The 22,764-nt window shown below is 33.9% G+C and overlaps 2 protein-coding genes across 2 annotated transcripts; both read right to left on the bottom strand.

Annotated features, from left to right (window-relative positions):
* Positions 1–1,579: 1,579 nt before the first annotated feature.
* LOC116124558 lies at positions 1,580–11,434 on the bottom strand. Its single transcript, XM_031410277.1, has 5 exons — positions 10,778–11,434; positions 9,654–9,896; positions 9,090–9,473; positions 8,277–8,327; positions 1,580–1,666 (listed from the first exon to the last, which is right to left on the bottom strand). The coding sequence occupies exons 1-5, from the start codon at positions 11,432–11,434 to the stop codon at positions 1,580–1,582; spliced, it is 1,422 nt and encodes a 473-aa protein (XP_031266137.1).
* A 2,928-nt stretch (positions 11,435–14,362) lies between these two features.
* On the bottom strand, positions 14,363–16,458 carry LOC116124559. Its single transcript, XM_031410278.1, has 3 exons — positions 16,408–16,458; positions 15,246–16,046; positions 14,363–14,443 (listed from the first exon to the last, which is right to left on the bottom strand). Exons 1-3 carry the CDS (start codon positions 16,456–16,458, stop codon positions 14,363–14,365), a joined length of 933 nt encoding a protein of 310 aa, XP_031266138.1.
* Positions 16,459–22,764: the final 6,306 nt, after the last annotated feature.

Genomic DNA, 22,764 nt, shown 5'->3' on the forward strand with positions numbered 1-22,764 from the left:
GAAACTAAAGAGGACATCAGTAAAATCCTCATCTGATTCAGCAAATATAACTCTGTTGTTCTCTTTGTCCACCCAGGCCTCAAAGCTAATTGCTATGGTTTGTTCCGTATTCATTGTGTATATTCTTCCAAGTTTTCCTTTATTCAAATACTGATACCAACCTGCATAATCATTGGTCAATCAATTATTTATCTAAGGCTGAAGCCAATGTTGCATAAACTTCAAGAACTGTAAAAATTTATACAGAAACTCATTTTCTGCCTAAAAACATAGTAGATACTAATGGATAGCCCTTTTTCTGAAACAAGGAAAATGATAAATTCATTCAAAAACACTATAATTCTAAGCAGTTCTCTTTTCAAGGTTGCAAGATTTATGGACTGTTCCATCGTCCAAGTGTAGGCAAATAATTATGCACATAACAGGATGCTCAAATCCTACTCTATGAATAGAGACAAATAAGAAACAAGGATATATGTTTCTATATATTTGTTAAGGTAGAAAAAATAAACTGCCCTGTATTTGACTTTTGATCTTCTTGTAACAGATAAAATATTAATCCAACACAAGATGGAACAAAGCTATAATAAACAGTAGAGAACAGAAATTGGTCTCTCAATCTTTTGTAGCCGTGACTCGTGCATATATTGTTTACAGGTATAAATCAAATTCACCTCCAGTTCTTTACAAATCATATTCCATTTGTTTTTTAATGCTATCCACGTTGGAGCTAAAATTGGAAATCTATCTCACAATAAATAGATTTCATTTTCCTTTTAATGTCAAAAATCATTTTCTTCCTCTCAATCCAAATCATGCAACTTTAAAATAACAAAAATGTTGCAACTGTACGGACGAAAACATTATAACTGATTATCTATGATAAAGTTAGATAGGGTACCTGGTTTCCAGCTAGTACATTGCTGGAAAGAAGTGTAATAAGATTTTAGAGAGGTTGAAATAGTGTACGATGCTCCCTTAACTTACTGAGCAGAATATATACAGTAAGTTAAGGGAGCATCGATCGTTGCCTGTGAAGTCGTACTCTTGTCATCTTTAGTTTCTTAATGAAGAAGAAATGAACAGTCCTGCATGCCTTGAATATTGCTATATCTTATTGGAAAATAGAAAATTTATGGAAACGATGGAACCAGGTTATGTGACTGATGGAGTAATAATGCATGAATGATGCCAAGGCAAGGTGGATTAATTAATGAAGGAAGTTGAAAGAGTTTTCAAATGACTCATCACACATCTGCAAAATTTCAAGGCTTATTGGCCATACCTGAATTGAGAAATAAATGAAGTATGTTTTTGAGTATGAAAAAATGATAAACACGAAAAGGAAATTCAAGATTGCAACTAAGTGCATACCCTGTACCACCTATTTTATATAATTATACTCAAAATTATATTAAAGCAAAAGCAAGATGGTTCACACAAAAGCAAACTCAAAATTGTCAATACAATGCAAATCCTTTATAGCATTATACTTATATGGAATACCTTCTAGTCTAAGAGCATACCAGAGTACAAACACAAACTATAAATAGTTTTAACATGCATAACATTCCATATTTTAGCTGAAATATGAATTTGGCTCTTTCAGAAAAGCATTGGTTAGAGCAGATTCAGATACAAAAGAAGCCACAAATAGACGCAAAGCCTGCAAAGTAAAACAAATTCATAAGATATCAAGAAGGGAATGGATATCATGCTTTCAGATCATCTTCAATGGATTCTCTTCTTGAACAGCTTCTAAATCAAAACTCTCCATTTGTATAGTCTAATTAATGGGAGGCGGTAATGCAGCAGCAAAAATAGAATTGGCAGTAGCTTAGTGTGGTAGATTATTGGCTTGGCACAATAAACTGACAGCATTTGTATTTTACCTCTATACTATCACTGACTATTGATTGAAAACAATGCATTTGTAGATGGCAATGCCTTGCAATTTGACAGGACTTACAACATAAAAATAATAAAAGATACAGATAGTATCTACTTAATATAATAAGCCCATCAAAATCCATAATAATGGTTAATGTAAATGCTGCCTTGGTAAGTACGGGTCGGGTCAAATAAGTACGGGTTCTTATACAGGTCGAGATATATGGGTCCAAAATATTGGACCCGTGCCCTACCCTATACAGGTACGGGTGGAACCGTTTTTTCTCTCTCCAGATTTTAGTATTTTTTTCACCCCTAATAGTTTTCAATTATGACAATTACACCCCCAAAATTCCTGCAGTTTTAATTTTTCACATTTACACCCCCGAAATCAACTACTCTAAATTCAATTCAATTAAGAATATAAACAAATAGGAACCAAAATAAACAAATAACACATAAACAAACAATAACATATAATACAAAACTACAAATACCAACCAAAATAAACAAATACAAAATCACTAATACACAATTACACATAAACAAATAAAATAAGTCAATAAACTATAAATACCAACTAAAATAAACAAATACGTAATCCAATATTCAACAAAAAAAATTCTTAGAACAACAAATATTCATCCCATAGTAGGCGTGATAGAGTATCTTGATTCCACAGTCTCGAGATTGGTTAATGGCATATCAAGATCATCATTCGAATCAGCATTCACCTCATCATCTACAAAACAATGATCAACTACAAATATTAATAAATGTAAATAATAAAATATAAGAAATATTATGTTAACATGTTACCTTCAAACTCATATACAATCCACCATATCAATGCTTGAGACTAAAATATATATATATATATATATATATATATATATATACACTCAAAGGATAATACAATAAAATAAAGAAACAAACATCAAAGACACCATAACCAAAATAAAATTAATTTAAACTAACATTCTGCTTTTCTATAAGCATACTTTTAGTAATTATATGATAAATCTATACACAAGCATCCAAAATCCCTACATGGATTTTAATGGTAACAGTTGACATAAGATTTCAAAGTAAAGCTCTCAAGATGTCTCAATAATCAATATCATCGTATTTACAGTTGCCAAAGAGTCTTATCATCCACAAAACATCATGAATAAACAAGTAAGGGGGGAAGAAGATGGTGACAACAAGCACAAAATATTAGCAAACCTCTTTATATATACTAGAACATATGTATACACATGCAGGATTACAATAGCATGGAAGATTTCCCATCCATGTTCTAAGATTAGCTTATATAAAATTAGATTATAATTGGGTCTCTTATCTTTGTCTATGCATTTTTCATTGACAAGTTTTAAATACTTGAAATTTAGGTACAAAGGGTGGGATTCTATTCTATGCACCCAAAATAACACTCTGTTACACATAAATACAATTTTATATCATATTTTTAAGAACTTTTCAAGTTTTTTATTGCCTACTTTATTGATTATTGTCTTGAAATTATAAGAATTAAGAGTGAAAATCAATCTTTTGTCTTGAAATAATATGTGGTGTCCAAATGATACTGCAAGTGCCAACTTTATCTGTCATAAATTTGCAGAACTGAACTGTGAATTAGATCAACGGGTAAAACTTTGAAAACAGATAGCATGGAAGAGGAAAACAATGAATTGTATTTGCTATCCCCATAAAAACCTTCTTTTGATTTTAAACTGTCAGATTGAAACAATGATTTGTGTTTGACGATGATAATAGAATGTTTCAGAACGCATAAGTTCAATAAGATTATAAATTCAAGAAAATAGAGGAGAAAAAATATAAATGATAATAATAATATAAATCTCTTTTATTCCACCGTATAATAACAATAAATAGTATAGCAAATATATATAACAACAATGAATGAATACAAACTCAAGAAATGACTCTCTCAAATCTCAAAACAAACATCCCTCCATCGATCCACCCATTATAGATAATATAATATAATATAACAACTAAGTGTCCATGCCTTTTCATCTTGAGATTTCAAAGCCCAGAACCCATGGTAGCAGAATGCCACTATCACCACAATTAATAAAACAAAAAACGATAACACTACACCATAACCAGAAATGATACATCTAGTTTAGCTCTAAAACTCATAAATTTGAACATTTTTACACAAGTACATACTACATACCCTTAATGATGGAGTCTTGCGATGGAGAGAGACAGGAGATGACGAGCCGACGCCCGACGATGACAGAGAGAGGAGACGACGAGATGACGAGGATGAATGACGGCAATCGACGATGTGAACACTGAACAGAGTGATGAGATGAGAGATTGAGATAATGAAAACGTGAACACTGACAGTGATGAGAGATTCAGAGGCACGAGAGAGAAGAGAAAGTTTGTTTTAGAGTTGGGTGGCGTTAATGGGTTAGGGACTTAGGGTTTAGCTTTGAAAAAACAGGTACCCGAGGGCACCCGTCAAAAAATGGTCGGGTCGAGTACGAGTAGAAATTAAACGGGTTCAACATATTAAACCCATGCCCTATATTTTTACTCAGGTCATGCCCTATATTTTTTACTCGGGTACTGGCCGACCCACAGGTTTGGACCCATTTTGCCAGGTCTAGCTCTTAGCAGTAATCCACCGCTATAGGCCCAGGTAAATCACTTTTGTCTCGATGAGGAATCGAACCTGAAACTATGGGTTGAAGCCATGCATAACCCCTTGATTCGTGTTTACCGTTGGACTATCCAGGGGTGGGTAATTTGTGTCCAATTTGTATGGATTTGTTTTTGAGCTTATACAGATTTATTTTTGGGTTTCAAACAAGCTTTTGAATTTTACATACATTTGTTTGAGATTACAAGTGTCATTTACCCAAAATGCACCCTATGATCCTTGCGTCATGGCTTGGAAAGTGCACTTTGTTTGCATGGATTTACTTTTGAGCTTGACATAAACGATTTTATTATTAGACTTACGTCTACTTAATTTATAGAATCATCCTTATGAACCTTGCATTTTCATGAGATCGTGTCACAGTACACATAGTCCCATCTTATGGACCTCATACCACACCATTTGATTGAAAATTAGTTCAAATAGCAATTGTAATCACTCAGATACCGTATGAATGGCCTAGTTCATGTGTTTTGCTTCTAATGGCACAATATTACTTATCATAATATATCTATAAAAAAAAAAAAAAAAAAAAAAAAAAAAAAAAAAAAAAAAAAAAAAAACTTGAAATATAATTTGAACTCTGTAACCACCGTCGGGTGATTTGGTGATAAAAAAGCAAAAGAATGTTTCATGAGCTATTGAATTCAAGTCTCCATAATCCCTAATAGGGGTGGTCATTAAGGGGTTTATCTTGTCTTTAACTTTAGGGTCCTAAAAGATTATTTGAGGTACGTATAAATTAGCCCAGACACCTCGGTCACAAAAAAATAAAAAATAAAAATTGTACCCCATTTCCGGGGAATTAAGTCATTTTTGTACCTTAGGTTAGCTTAACAAACTTATCAAATTAAACCATTTGCGTTTTTGCTAAGTTGTGTCGGTAACCCAACACAATAGCGGGAATTTTAAATTTATTGTGGGGTTACGTAATCAGAAGACAACAGACAAGCAAAATATTGCACACAAAAGATTTCTAAGGGCACCCAAATCATCCAAACATGTACAGCCTGAAACAAATAACAAAGCAATTACCATGGGCCCATTTGCTGATTAAGCCCATATCTACTTAATATAATAAGCCCATCGAAATCCCACTTGCGTTTGGTTGATTGTTCCCATGGACATTGTCAAGAAACTAAAGAGGACATCGGTAAAATCCTCATCTGATTCAGCAAATATAACTCTGTTTTCAACAGCTAATTGCTATGGTTGTTCAAATACTGATACCAACCTGCATAACCATTGGTTAATCAATTATTTATCTAAGGCTGAAGCCAGTGTTCCATACACTTCAAGAACTGTAAATATTTATATGGAAGCTCATTTTCTGCCTAGAAACTTAGTAGATACTAATGGATAGCCCATTTTCTGAAACAAGGAAAAGGATAAATTCATTCAAAAACACTATAATTCTAAGCAGTTCACTTTTCAAGGTTGGAAGATTTTAAGGACTGTTTCAACGTCCAAATGTAGGCAAACAATTATGCACATAACAGGATGCTCAAATCCTACTCTATGAATAGAGACAAATAAGAAACAAGGATATATGTTTCTATATATTTCTTAAGGGAGAAAAAATAAACTGTCCGGTGCTGTACTTGACTTTTGATCTTTTTGTAAGAGAGAAAGTATTAATTCAACACAAGATGGAACAAAGCTATAATATATAGAAGAGAACAGAAATTGGTCTCTCAATCTTTTCTAGCCGTGACTTACATATTGTTTATAGGTATAAATCAAATTTACCTCCACTTCTTTACAAATCATCAATGATCCGAAACTCGAACCGAAAGGTGACTCGGTCAAGTGACCGGTTTTCTATCTGACCGTCGAGTCAGATCGATGATATCATCAAATATTATGGCTCCGTTTGGTTCACAATTGGGTGTTTTTGAGAAAAATTTTCTGAAAAAAGTTAAAAAAAAGTTGAATTGGGCGGGTATTACGATGTAGGATTTATAAATTAATAAAATACCCCTTATATTTGTTTATTTACAAAACACCCCCTATAATAAAATCTTAAAAGTTAACAAAAACACCCCCAACCCAATGTCAAATACGGACAGCCGGCCACCACCGTCGGAGGGTGGTCGGGTTCACCGTATTGACGCATGACCGGCTGGATCCACGGTGGATCTAGCCGACAAAGGCCAGATCTAAGGCCAGATCTGGCTGTCAACGGCTAGATCTTTGGCCGTAACGGTTTATAACGTCAGATCTACCGTGGATCTGACCGGAAAAGGCTAGATCGACGCACTACCGGTTAGATTCAGCGGGTAGTGTGCCATCCTAACAGATTCTGGCCATTTTTCGACAGTGGTGGCCAGAATCTGGTAAATATGAATGACTGGGGTGTTTTTATAATTTTTAAAAAAATATTTAGGGGTATTTAATTAAATTATAAAATTTAAGGGGTTTAAAAAAAATTAAATAATATTGAGAATAATATTCCCAAAAATCAAAATTTTTAGATATTTTACTGTTTAACTTTCTTGGAAATACTACTTAAAAGTATTCCCAATTGACAACCAAACGGAGCCTATATTTTAATATTTATTTCCTATCATGCCATTTTATCTTTCTCGTTCTTTCTTTTTTCCATTTTTTTTCCACTCTCTTTCTTTCCGTCCTCTTTTTCTTCTTTATATTATATATTTTCAAAATGTCACCTCATGTTCTCTTTCTTCTTCTCACCCGTCACCTCATCTTTCCTTTCTTCTTCTTTACTTCCATCTTCTTCTTTTTTCCCTCTCTTTCTCGCCGTCTCTTCTCTTTCTTCTTTACTTATTTCATATTCTCTTCTCTTTTCTTCTTCTGCATCTTTTGAAGACTTGAAGGCTGAAAGCTGAAGCTTGAAGGAGATCGTGAATGGAGGACTAGACTGGAGCCTGAAGAGGTTGATTGAAGAGGAGGAGGTCGCGATGATGAAGAGGACTTGAAGAGTGAAGACTTGAAGGCTGAACCGCTGAAGCTGAAGCTTGAAGGAGATCCGAGATAACGAATGGAGGAGGACTGGACTGGAGATCGCGAATGGCAAAGTAGCAAACCGAAAAAAAAAAAAGCAAACCAAAATGAAAAAGGCAAGAGCAAAAAGCAAAATTTTAAAAGTGGCAGATAACTCGCAAAAGCAAATTGAAATGTTTTAAAAAATTTGGCGTTTTGATTTTGTGTTGGTGGTTTTAATTTTTTTTAGTTTTTTTCATATTTTTAAGCAGCGGACTGGATTGGATTTCTTTGTTATACCGGTTGGACCATCGGTTTGCTACAGTAAAACGGTCCAATCATGGTTTGAAACATTCTGATGTAAAAATCCAGGTTTTTACTCTTTTTAAACCGAAAATATAAGCGAAACCCGGTCGGACCGGTTCAACCGTCCGATCCGGTCCGGGTTTCAGAACATTGCAAATCATATTCCATTTGTTTTTGAATGCTATCCACATTGGAGCTAAAATTGGAAATATATCTTACAATAAATAGATACAATGCAAATCCTTTGGAGTAACATACTTATATAGAATACCTTTGGTCTAAGAGCATACCAGAAGACAAACACAAATTTTAACACAAACTATAAATAGTTTTCACATGAACAACATTCCTTATTTTAGTTGAAATATGGATTTGGCTCTCTTAGAAATTCCTTATTTTAGTTGAAATATGGATTTGGCTCTCTTAGAAAGACATTGGTCAAAACAGATTCAGATACAAAAGAAGCCACCAATAGACGTAAAGCCTGCAAAGTTAAATAAATTCATAAGGTATCAAAAAACAAATTCATAAGGTATCAACAAGAGAATGGATATCATGCTTTCCCATCATCTTTAATGGATTCTCTTCTTGAACAGCTTCTGAATCAAAACTCTCCATTTTTGTAGTCTAATCAATGGGAGTTGGTAATGCAGCAACAAAAACAGAATTGGCAGTAGCTTAGTTTGGTAGATTATTGGCTGGGCACAATAAACTGACAGCATTTGTATAATTTACTTCTATACTGTCACTTACTATTGATTGAAAACGATACATTTGTAGATGGCAAAGGCTTGCAATTTGACAAGACTTACAATATAAAAATAATAAAAGATACAGATAGTATGGGAATCTAAAACCTTATGAAGAAATGAGCTATTTGGCTAATGCAATTCTTCAGTGTTACTTAAAAGCAAATAAGACTTCTAATGCTCTTGCCAATGTGAGGAAAAACCTTAAAATACATGTATGAAACTTTTATATTGTTTGCTGCATCTTGCTGGATGAATTTCTATGATTATGTAATAGAATACTGTATGGTTTCCAATAGTAACATTCTAGCAGGTTAGGCAAATTGAAAGAAAGTTAAATCATAGGGACTTGAATTTCGAAGAAATACTTAAAGGTTGTATGGCAAAATCACTATGCGTTTCTATAACAGGATCTCAAAATAGTCAAAAGAAACTACTATCAGAAATCATGGGATGCTTTATTAGAGTTTAATGCTGAAATATTTATGTCAACTTACCTTCTCACGGCCAACATGCACAACACGCTCCTCAATATCGCTGAAAGGTACTTTCAATTTGTTTAGAAGAGACAGACTTTGGAATTGAGACATGGGTGTGATGATCAGATTGTCAGTTACAATAAACATTGCTGATTCAGCCACAAATCCTCCTCTTGTGGCTTCTTTAAAGTAAGACTTAGGATCCTTGACCATTAAAATTGAACTTCTATTATATGATCCCGAAGGAATTTCACCATCAGAAATCAGTTGACAACGATAACGACCACAATTATAGTCATAATTTTCTATAGCACGGTATGTTGGGTGCAAACCTTCTTCAATGCCTAAAGGATGGTTCTCATACCTAAAATCCGGGGCGAGCTTCGGACTGATAAGCATTTCCTTGTGCACATAAGATTTAAAGTATTTCTCAGCATCGAGTTCCTAAACACTATTGTATAGGTGAGTTAAGGATCCTTTTGAAATGCTACTCTGCATTTCTTTTGTTATATAACCAAGTGGAACAGTTAGGAAACTGGAGACTAAATCAACAAATTCTTCACTTGCTTCGGCAAAACAAACAATTTTCTTGGATTTGCTAATGATAAGCTTTACATGAATCTTCCCGTCCACATTTGATTCTGGTTCTTCCACTGTAGGTTCGACATAGATGTTCTGATCAAAATCTTCTCTGCCGAACTTTGTTGCTGAATTTTGTTTCGACAAAGTTTCTGTCAAAGATTTCTTTGACACTAGTGAGCACCTGAGCAAAGTGAGAACCTGAAAGAAGGCATCAGGTCCCGAACACAACCACAGTTCAGCTATCTAACAAATTGGGAAATTATTAATCATATTCAGAGAGATGGTATAATAAAAGATGATAGTAGATCTAACATAGCGAGTTAGCGTAAAAACAAGGCTAACATACGACTATGCTGTTATGATCAATAAACAAATCTGCATAACAGAAACTTAGTTCGTAAACTTGAAGGAAAATTTAAAAATCATTCTATATCTTAAAAAAATAAATAATATGTTTATGTAGAGGGGCAATAACCAAGCCTAACAAAAGACTCCCAATCAATAAGGAAATAAAATACAAATTAATTAAAAAAAGGAAATTCTAACTGTTGACTAATTATCACATAAGAAAAGACTCTAAATAAAATAGGAAAAACACATAGAAAACTTAAACAGCCTCTAAACACGTCGAAACAATGGATTTTGGACCTGAAAATGACACTGAACTGGGGACTTGGATTGCCACATTGCCAGGCTCGAAACGAGCTTTCTATTTATATCGTACGGGCTCCGTAATTCCTTTTAGATAAAAAATTATGATTGTTTTAAGTTGGTGTACCCACATTTGAGCTTCTGCCGCTCGGCCCTATCCAAGAAGTCACCGACTAAACCTTCTATTTCAAGATCAAATTCAAAAGCCCTACTTTTTGTTAATTATAATTGTTGATTAGTTCAGCTTCTAACATTTTTGGCTTGCCTGCGAAACATTTTTTCTTCTAATCCCCATCATTTACTTCTAAAAAAGCAAACTGCATTGAAGGCGAATTATTTCCAAGAGATGTTCATCACGAGTACGAATTGGTTTCTTCATGTTCTATCTTTATCATGCAAAACGATTCTTAACTACAAATTATGGTAAAATCCGATAAAAATATTAAATTTTAAAATCAGAATGAAACAGTTACCTCATCTACCCCTATGTCGACGTTGTAGTATTTATACTCCTCAATGGCGCTACAGTCCATGAGTCTTAGCTTGGACAGTACGGAGACACTTGCTTCTATTGATGAGGGCTTTACTTGTAATTCATCACTTATTATAAATTGGGTCAGTCCTTTAACAAACACTCCTCTATCTCGAGCATCAAAAACTAACTTTTGTACAGTCTTCTCTGACAACTCCATCGTCCTATCCATGAGCCGTCCACATTCGCAAACAGCATTAGGGTAGAGACTCAATAACTTGTGCCCAGAAAATGTACAATCCGTAGTGCACAAGAAGTACCTCGGCAGCTCACCATCGTCAATTTGCAATTTTAGTCTCTTGTTCTGAGGTGCAGCGTCATTTCTGGGGCATAGCAACATGGTCTTGCATGCTTCAGTCCGGAAATACTGCATGTCAAGGTTCTTAATGCTTTCATACAAATTGTTCATGCAACCTACTGCCACTGTTGGCGGTTGATTATGATTAGAAATAAGCCTGATGATTGTTCCCATGGGCATTGTCAAGAAACTAAAGAGAACATCAGGAAAGTCCTCATCTGATTCCACAAATATAACTCTGTTGTTCTTTTTATCCACCAAGGTCTTCAAGCTAATTGCTTTTGCTTCCTCCGTAGTCATTGAGTATATGCTTTCAAATCTTGCTTTGTTCAAAACTGAATACAGCCAGCAAAATCAATGCTTAATCAATTACTTATCTAAGCCTGAAGCCTTGTACGTTCATACACTTCAGGAAATTGAAATTTTGAAATCTATGCAACAGCTCAGTTTCTGACTAAAAGCATATATAGTTACTGGATTTCGTAAACAAAATCTAATTGCAAAAGGCAGAAATTCAACAAATAGCCATTTTCTTGAAACAAGGAAAAGGATAAATTGATTTAAAAACACCATGATTCATAGCTGATCTCCACAAGGCTGGAAGATTCAAGGACTTTTTCTTAGCGCAAATGTTCACATACATATTGTACATTAAGGAAAAAACATAAATCATTGATGATTGAACGAAGTAACGAGTTTTATATAAACTTTTTCATAAACTTACTTAAAGGAGTTCAACGGCCTAGAAAAGAACATCATCAGAAAAATCAAAACAATAAGATGGTGGAGATGTGATCATTAATTAAGGTTTACAAGTCGTTAAAATCTTGAATGTTTAGAGATTTCTGGGATTGAAATAATGATTAAATCATTCTAAACACTGACGAATAAAAGCTAAGATAAAATGACTAATACAAGTAATAATTCTACAGAGAAAACAGCCCATATAGTCATGCGATTAACTCTAGCTNTCATAAACAAAACCTAATTGCAAAAAGCAGAAATTCAACAAACAACCATTTTCTTGAAACAACGAAAAGGATAAATTGATTCAAAAACACCATGATTCTAAGCTGATCTTAACAAGGCTGGAAGATTCAAGGACTTTTTCTTAGCGCAAATGTTCACATACATATTGTACATTAAGTAAAAAACATAAATCATTGATGATTGAACGAAGTAACGAGTTTTATATAAACTTTTTCATAAACTTACTTAAAGGAGTTCAATGGGCTGGAAAAGAACACCATCAGAAAATTCAAAACAAGAAGATGGAGATGTGTAATTAATTTGATCATTAATTAAGGTTTACGAGTCGAAAAAGCGTCAATGTTTAGAGCTTTCTGGGATTGAAATAATGATTAAAACAATCTAAACACTGACGAATAAAAGCTAAGATAAAATGACTAATACAAGTAATAATTCTACAGAGAAAACAGCCCATATAGTCATGCGATTAACTCTAGCTCAGATGCTCAAGAACTTAAACTTTAAAAGCAACTGATGTTATATGACAAAAACATATATAGTACCTGGTGATCACCAAGCTTCTGTTGCTGGAGAGGAGTTCAATGAAGGATTCAGGGAGCAGAGAGCAGAGAAAATCAAGTAGAAGAGAGGTTTTAAGTAAGTTAAAAAGTGCATCCGTACATGTGTGGTCCACTAACTTTAGCAACTTCCTTTTGAAGGCAAGAATTCTTAAGGGAGAAGAAATGAACAGTCCAGTACTTGACTTGACTTGACTTTGGATCTTCTTGTAACAGAGAAAATATATATTCTTAGAGAAAATGGAACTAAGCGACTGTTAATTTTAAAGGTGTATCCCTACATGTGTGGTCCATTATCTTTAGCAACTGCCTTTTTAAAGTAAGAATTCTTAAGGGAGAAGAAATTAACAGTCCAAATCATGTAACTTAAGCTAACAAAAATGTTGCAACTCTACGGACAAATACATTATAAAGTAAGATATGCCTGGTTTCCAGCTAGCACATTGCTGGAAAGAATCGTAATAAGATTTTAGAAAGGATCAAAGAGTGTACCCAGCAGAAAATTTTAGGAAAGAATATATACAGTAAGAGGATCAAAGAATAATGCATGAATGATGCCAAATGTCACGGGCTGGGAGTTTCACACCCAAAAGGTTAACCTATTAGGTGGAGGGATTCCCTCCATTTATAAGCCCAAGACTTCCACAATACGTTTTCAATGTGGGATTTGTTACATTCTCTCCCACCCAATCTTGTGATGCCCTCATCACAGATGGGGCCCCCCGCCTACCCATCCACCTCACTCTCATGTGGACCCACAATCACACGTGGACGCCCCTGCATGGGCGCTTGGTGGGACATCGAAAGACGGATTGAGTCTGCTCTGATACCACTTGTCACGGCTGCGAGTTTTACACCCAAAAGGTTAACCTATTAAGTGGAGAGACTCCACCCATTTATAAGCCCAAGACCTCCCCAATACATTTTCAATGTGGGATTTGTTACACAAGGCAAGGTGGATTAATTAATGAAGGAAGTTGAAAGAGCTCAAATGACTCAAAATTAATATATATATATATATAGAGAGAGAGAGAGAGCCAAGAGTTGGTTATTTTGTAATTTTGTTGACATAATTTGTGTTTTTGGTAAAGGGAAAAGTTACTTTTGTAATTAATATATAGATATATAAAGAAGATTCACAAGCTACCAATTACAAGATAATTCATTATCCCTTCATTCTTAACTATTAACACCACTATCTGATGTCAAATTAGGGTAACTTTTTCTTGGAAACAAAGTTTACTTCCCACATCTTAAAAAAAATGTATGAATGTATAATTTATTGGCTTTCAGTTGAGCCAATGTTTCAGTCCACAAACACCATGTCATTTGCCTATTCATGCGTCTTGATTCTGGAAATTTTATAAAAATAAAAATTTCAGAAGTTTAGCTTCCAAACTCGCATAAAAACCTGAAAGTTGTAACACAGATGTCTTGTTTCTCTATTTGTGCAGATTAGAAGAAAAGCATAGTTTTGTTGTGTGTGTTTGTGAGAAAGAAAGATGTTACTCATATAAGCAAACTCAAATTGCAAATACAATGCAAATCCTTTGTAGTAACATATATGCAATACACTCTTGTTTAAGAGCATGCTAGAGTACAAACACAAATTTTAACAAAATATATAAAAAGGTTTCACATGAACAACATTCTATATTTTAGCTGTAAAAAATTAACTTGACTATTCTGGATTTGGCTCTCTCAGAAAGACACTGGTCAAAGCAGATTCTGATACAAAAGAAGCCATTAATAGACGCAAAGCCTGCAAAGTAAAACAAATTTATAAGGTATCAACAAGGGAAATAGATTCATAAGGTATCAACAAGAGAATTGATATCATGCTTTTAGATAATCTTCAATGGATTCTCTTCTTGAACAGCTTTTGAATCAAAACTCACCATTTATATAGTCTAATTAATGGGAGGTGGTAATGCGGAAACAAAAGTAGAATTGGCACTAGCTTAGTGTGGTAGATTATTGGCTTGGCAGAATAATCTGATAGCATTTGTATTTTACTTCTATACTGTCACTTACTATTTGATTGAAAACAATGCATTTGTAGATGGCAATGCCTTGCAATTTGACAAGACTTACAACATAAAAATAATAAAAGATACAAATAGTATGAGAATCTAAAACCTTATGAAGAAATAAGCTATTTGGCTGATACAGTTCTTCATTGTTACTTTAAAGCTAATAAGACCTCGATTGCTCTTACCAATGTAAGGAAAAACCTTAAAACACATGTACGAAACTTTATATTGTTTGCTGCACCTTGCGGGGTGGATTACTGTGATAATGTCCCAGAATAATGTTTTGCACTAAGAAAATGAAAATGATATATATAGCTGGACTCATCATACTTTATGGTTTCCAATAGTAACATTCTAGAAGGTTAAAGTTAAATCATAGGGACTTGAATTTCGAAGAAATTCTTAAGGGTTGTATGCCAAAATCATCATGCATCTCTATAACAAGATCTCAAAATAGTCAAAAGAAACTACCATCAGAAATCATGGGATGCTTTGTTAGAGTTTAATACTGAAATATTTATGTCAACTTACCTTCTCACTGCCCACATGCACAACACGCTCCTCAATATCGCTGACAGATACTTTCAATTCTTTCAGAAGACACAAACTTTTGACTTGAGAAATGGGTGTGATGATCAGATTGTCAGTTACGGTAAACATTGTTGGTCCAGTCACAAACCCTCCTCTTTTGGCTTCTTTAAAATGAGACTTAGGACCCTTGACAGTTAAAATTGAACTTCTCAAAGTAGATCCAGAAGGAATTTGACCATCAGAAGTCAATTCATAATGATAAGGATATACATGATATTCTATAGCACGGTATGATGGGTGCAAACCTTCTTCAATGCCTAAAGGATTGTTCTCATGGCTAAAATCAGGGGCGAGCTTCGGACTGATGAGAATTTCCTTGTGCTCATTAGATTTCAAGTATTTCTCAACATCGAGTTCCTGGACACTATTGTACAGGTTAGTTAAGGATCCTATTGAAATGCTACTCTGCATTTCTTTTATTATATAACCAAGTGGAACAGTTAGGAAACTGGAGACTAAATCAACAAATTCTTCACTTGTTTCGGCAAAACAAACCATTTTCTTGGATTTACTGATGATAAGCTTTACATGAATCTTCCCATCCACATTTGATTCTGATTCTTCTACTGTAGATTCAACATAGATGTTCTGATCAAAATCTTCTTTTCCGAACTTCGGTGCTGAATTTCGATTCAACAAAGTTTCTGTCAAAGGTTTCTTTGACACCAGTGAACACTTGAGCAAAGCGAGAACCTGAAAGAAGGCTGACAGCGACAGGTCACGAATACAACCACAGTTCAGCTATCTAACAAATTGTGAACTTAATAATCATATTCAGAGAGCTGATATAATAAAAGATGATAGTAGATCAAATTCAAAAGCCCTACCTTTTGCCAATTATAATTGTTGACTAGTTAACTTCTGACATTTTGGCTTTACTGCGAAACATTTTTCTTTCCTTTTTTCTTTAATCCCCATCATTTACTTCTAAAAAAGCAAAGTGCATTGAAGGTGAATTATTTCCACGAGATGTTCATCAAAAGTACAAATTGGTTTCTTCATGTACTAAGTTTGATCCTATAAAACGGTTCTTAACTACAAATTATTAAATTTTAGAATATGAGAAAATTATTAAATTTTAGAATCAAAATGAAATAGTTACCTCATCTACTCCTATGTCGATGTTGTACTCCTCAACGGCGCTAAAGTCCATGAGTCTAGCTTGGACACCTCAGAAAGGCTGGCTTCTATTGATGAGGCTTTGAGAACTTGAAAAAGATAAATTGAAGTTTCTAGAGAAAAGCACAATTTCAGTAGCTTTATTTTCTAACTGAATGAAATGAGCTTACATGAGATTTGTTCTTATACAATTGAGAAAGAGAAAGACGTTAACTGAATAATTGAGAGAAAGAGTAAAGTGCAGAAAGTAAAGAGAAGAGGAAAGTTATATGATGAATTGAAAACGACGTCACTTTGCATTTAGTAAAGTGCCAAGCAGAGAAACGGCACCGTCTTGACCTTTGCTGATATATCCCCTTAAGCAAAAAAGTTCACTTTCAACTCTCAACTTCCCAGACATTTAACCTTTTGTTGATACTTCCCCTTAAGCAAAACTGGTTCATTTTCAACTGTCTTAATGTTCCACTCAAATCAACTTTTCAGTTAGATCAAATCAATTTCTCAAATCTGCATTAATCTTGTAACTTAAACCATCACTACAGAAAACTGACTTTCTGCGTCTAACAAAATTAGAGCAGAAAGTCACATTTAGACGCAAACATTTTTAGCGCTAAATTCGGTAGTCGCCCCTTAATGCAGTAGGCTGGTCGCAGATTCATAGCGCGTCTATATTGTGGTTAGACGCAAAAAGTTTTTTTTTGCGACTATCAAAATAGTCGGCAAATGTTATTCAAAATAGTCCCAACTTAGACGCTAAAAGTTGAAGGGTAATTTGGTAAAATTGTAAGCGACTAATCAATTAGTTGCAAAATGTCGATTTCAGTGTCTAATAATTTGTCGCGAATACGCACATAGTCGCCAAAGGTGTAAGGGTAATTTCGCCAAAGGCTTTCGCAAACATTATTAGTGGTCTGTATCTTTTGGTGACAAAATTTAGTAGTAATTATAGTCATTTTAGACGTGAATGTGGAATCCAATAGGTTTTCGCGACTATTTTATTAGTGGCCGAATGTATCTTTTGGTGACTAAAATTTAGTAGTTAATTATAGTCATTTTAGACGCTGAATATGGAATCAATAGGTTTTCGCGACTTTTATTAGTGGCTGAAATATATCTTTTGGTGACTAAATTAGTAGTTAATTATAGTCATTTAGACGGTGAATGTGGAATCCAATAAGTTTTTGTGGACTATTATAGTGACGAATGTATCTTTTAGTGACAAAAATTAGTGATTAATGTTATCATTTTGACGCTAAATGTGAAACCAAATGTTATCGCGACTATTTTTTAGACGCGGATATGGAATCAATTATACTTAAATACTTTTTGCTACTAAAACATTAGTTGCAGAATGTGTTTTTTTAGAGATTTCATATTGACTTCCAACGGAATGCAATTATGCTAAATGGCTTTTGCTACTGAAAACTTAGTTGCAGAATGTGTTTTTTTTAGAGCATTTAGTATGACCTACATTATACATTCAACATGAACAAAATAATGGACACAATATAAAAATCTGATCACTAAATCAAAATCATATTTTCATACAATATATATAAGTCATACATGGATTTTATGCATGATGAGCAATAAAAATCCAAATGCACTATACATGTGCATAACCAAAAGAACAGCATGCACCCACATTTTCCTTCTCTACTATCTATCTGTGCATAACTAACAAAAAAAATGCCCACCCATGTACACCTCTAACACTATAGCAAACAATCCTAAAAAGATGGTTCTACCCCCATGTCAAAATATCTTTTGTCCATACAACACAAAAATAACCATCGAGTCCGTTAGCATGTCAAGTGTCACCAGTTCCGGTATTTGAAATAGCTGTACTGATGAGGACGAGTCTTACAGTTCGAGAAGGCAAGTGCTATCGAGTTGGAGCTTTATCAGATTTCTCTAGTCAAGGGCTATAGTTAGCGCTTCATCATCTCTAACCGGATGAATTGTTGGTGTTCAAGGCTTTCTATTTTCTCTTTGCTGATCAAATAAGATTAGCTGGTCTTCCAACTGTTTAATCTTATTTCTTCTTGTTGCACAATGCACCTTAACTCAGCTTCGCTGCAGTGGATGATGCTCAATATGTGAAAATGCAAAATTCTGTTAAATCCGGAAGTTTTACCAAGAACTTCCTCACATATCTCAGCTTCTGTTTTTTCACTTTTCCTGCTTGTGTTTCATCTTGTAGCTTGTTATTTTTCCTACCATCAATTCAATGCATAATCATAAGTCAAACAGAAACTAAATAATTACATATAAATTATAATTAATAAGTCAATGCATACAAAATGTTAGGTAACCATGAATAAATGCTCAAACCAATCTGTTGGAGCCATCACGTTAATAAGATTAAGAAGATAACTAAGAATTTACTATTGTAATGCAGAAGAAAACGACTAAAAATTATGTCAGAACGTTACATTGAGAAATAGTTGACAAATGGCTTAATATTGGCATGGAAAAAGCTTTGAACATATTTACTGTGGAAGAAACACCCTTACTTTCAGAGGTTAAATTCATAATTCTTTTCCACATTTGTACAACTGGATGATATTAGCATTTAAAGAAATAAGCAGAGAAGAAAGAACATTTTACCAGCTTTGTCAGCTGCATGGAGGAGCCGTTCTATTAGGTGCGTGCAGGATCACCGTTTGGAAAATTCTCCATGAAACTCTCAACATTTGAAAACGTTTCTGATTGGTCAGATACGATATAAGCCATCGGATGAGAGGATAAAAAATGATCTCTTGGGCTGAGTTATGGTGATGAGAGAAGGCATGCAGGATATGTATGGAGCAGTTCCAATATACTCATTTCGAAACATTTCCAATAATGATCATTAACTGGGCTGCACCAAGATGCCATGTATCATTGAGCAAGTTTTTAAAACACACCATTGGATTAAAACAATACACTGGGAACTTCATCAATGAAAAAATGAAACTAGTGTAATGCTCAAGTGTGGTTTTGTAAGAGCAAGAATGCAAACGAGTGAAGCATTAGCAAAATCAGTAATGATATTCTTGTGGGTTGTTAGGCAAGGACACAATATTGAAACATTAAAAACATAAGTACAGTAATGATATTCGGTTGGCTCACATGACACAGCATACAACAGAAATGATATTTTATGCACGATAAAGGTGACCTGCAACTGAATCATTTTCAATGCTATATACAGCATTCCTCTATCACAACACTTTTAAAAGATATCCAAAAATAACAAACATTTTAATTTATACACTGCATTATATAACAATAGTAATAATTTATCCTCAGTCAATCATGCAACTAGCACAAACTTGCTATAACTTAACATTCTAATTAAACAAAAACATTTCAGTAATGCTGTAAGATTAGCTGTAACAATAGTAATAATAAAAAGCAAAAATCTATGCTAATTAGTAGTTAAATAATGTCTCACCCTGTCCTCCAATATCTTTTTGAGCTGGTTATTGCAAGATCACAGCATAGTCTCACCTTCAGATCAATTATACGCTGACCAACAGATTATAAAATCATAGTAAGTCATAAAATGTCATCTAATCAAGGAAGGCTCAGTAACATGACTAAGACTCACAACTCTGAAAACACCATAATTACATCCAGACTCATCAAATGCGTCACATGACAACATGCTGCCAATGCGTTGAAGGTAAAGAGAATGCAAAAAGAGTCCAATACAACGAAGTAGAAGCTAAAGCTCCAAAAGAGGAAAAAAAGGCACCAAATTGATGTACTCTCTCATCACAATGTAAAAATAACACCTTTTGCCACCTCAACAAAGTAATTTTTGTGCAGCTAGCTTAAGAGCTAGAATACATATACTTTCTATAGAAGGAAATTCACTGATCAAGTGAACCACATAAAGCAATAAGCAGAGGCCATATTAGTTAAAGGCTATAATGCACATAAGTTTAGCATAAACAATTCAAATTCGCTACCTCTTGCGTTTTCTACTCAGCATATCATTCTCATCTTGCGGCAGTATTCGATTCTTCAATTTGTTTCAGCTCCTTTTCTCTATCTATCCTCTAGCATCTTAGCCAAAGGAAAATGTAGCTCTAACTTTGTTTCAGTTCCCTTATCCAATGTATCAGTTAGCAAAGTTTGCAATACAGCAAATTGTGTAATTTATAATTGACTGAGGACAAAACTCTAGCTAATTTATGCTATCTGATTCTGCTCATACAGCAAATTTAACCATAACATACAAGTATGACAAATTCCCAACAAAAGTTCTTAATTCACCACACAAACAATGAGAAAGAATGAAAAAGCCACCTGAATAAACTATTCCAATGGGTACTTTACGGGTTGTGGAAGATTCCTATATGCAACAAGGAAGAAAAAAAATGAGATTTTGAAGGGATAATAATAAAGATCTGGTTTTATAAGTAAGAAAATATTTAAACAAAAAACCCATGAACATACAAGCACCTGGGGAAGAAGATTTAGATGGCTGGCATCACCACCGATAGTCTGAAGAGAAAAAACGAAGAAAGATTGAAACTTTAAATCTTATCTTGATTGAAAGACAAGGGGTGAAAAAGGAAAGTTGAAAAAACTACAAAACTGAAAGATCTCAAGAAATTGGTTTCTAGCTGCAAAAACGAAACAAACCCAGAAAAATGTTAATTGAGGAAGAAGAAAACAAGGTATGAAATTGAGATAGGAAAAAATTAATTCACGAAGAGAAGAGAAATATAAGAAGAAGCCTTGAAAGAGGCAAGAATCTATCAGTATAGAGAACAATAGGAGCTATAACAGTAACACAAACATCAAACACCAAATTCCTGGTCTTCATTTTGGTTCAGAAGCAAAGAAGCACTTTTGGATCTTTCTTCTTGCAGAAATCAGCCTTTGTTGGTGTTTAATAGAAATGGATTTCAATCACACAACATTATTGTATAATACACACACCAAATCTTTAAGATTCATCACCTATTTTTAATCTCTAAAAACTCTCTACTTCTTTTTCTGGGTTCAGAAGTAAAGCATAGAGATTTTGTAATGTTTTATATGTGGTGTGGAAAAATGGAGAAGAAGATGCAAACGGAGTGGAGAAGTGGAGAGTGTTTGCGTTTTAGGGTAAAATTAGTTTGGGGGTTTTGTATAAGTGGGTTTACCATCTTTTAATTTTAAGTTTCAAAAATTTTGTGCAAAATTGCTTACTTTTTGTTTTTTGTTTTTATGTTACCCAAATGGGGTTTTGTTTTCTTTATTGAAAGGATTCAAGGACTTTTCAATTTGTTTACTTTTTAAATTTTAAGGAAAAATTGTTTACGTTTTAATTTTTTTTTTAAATTAGAAATTCAGTTTTTTTATATTTTTGCGGACCACAATCGAACGGTTTCTAGGTAAACGAAAAACTGGTTCAGTTCCTGGTTAGGTTCGGTTTCTACATTTTTCTAAGCACCGCTACATTTGGGTGTTCGGGATATGCCTCACCAAAACTCACCGAAGTTAACAACTCTTCGAAATAGGCACAGAATAAGCGTCAAAGTCAGTGAACAAGTCGTTGTTTACTGAACGAGAATAGTAGAAACTAGAACTGTTGTTCCAGTGCCAGAAGGAGGTCAACTATGAGAGTTTGTACAAATGAGTGAAATAGTAGTTAAGCAAAAGTTTTAGGGAAAAATGATAATGTCAAATGAAAAGAAGACAAAAATAAAATTAAACACCTTCGTTTATTAGTAACAATAAACGAATTAAGGCACCATTACAATTATAATAGCACCGTAATGTCAGATGAAAGGGAAGACAAAAATAAAATCATCCATTACGAAGTTAAAGCCACCATTAGGAACGTCACTAACAACAGATGCTTAAACAAATTAAAGCAAATGTTGTGAAGAAACGGATTGAAAATCAACAATAAAAATTGAAATACCATCTGTAAAAGAATGAGCTTTGACATAAAAATAAAAATAAAAAGTTACCTTCAATGGGGTAATGTAGGCAGCAAAAGTAGAATAAAAAAGATGGTAAAGTAGAATCAAAGAGATGATAATGTAGGCGGCCAAAAGTAGAATCAAACAATAAAATTGATTTTGGTTACTAGTAGTATATATTATTTTTAATAAACAATATTTAGTGGCTAATTTTTGGTTGCAAAAAAAAAAATCCTATTAACAACTATAACTTTAGTTGCCAAAAAAACATACCCAAAATTTCAATTTATTTCAAAGGGAACATGGGGCGCTCAAAATTTACCATACATTTGGCAACTAAAATCTTAGTTGCCAAAAGAAGATAATTTATTTCAATTTATTTCAAGCAGGAACATGGGGCGCTCAAAATTACCATACATTTGGCAACTAAA

Source organism: Pistacia vera, unplaced genomic scaffold (genome assembly GCF_008641045.1).
Source record: "Pistacia vera cultivar Batoury unplaced genomic scaffold, PisVer_v2 Contig153, whole genome shotgun sequence".
NCBI classification, from domain to species: Eukaryota; Viridiplantae; Streptophyta; class Magnoliopsida; order Sapindales; family Anacardiaceae; genus Pistacia; species Pistacia vera.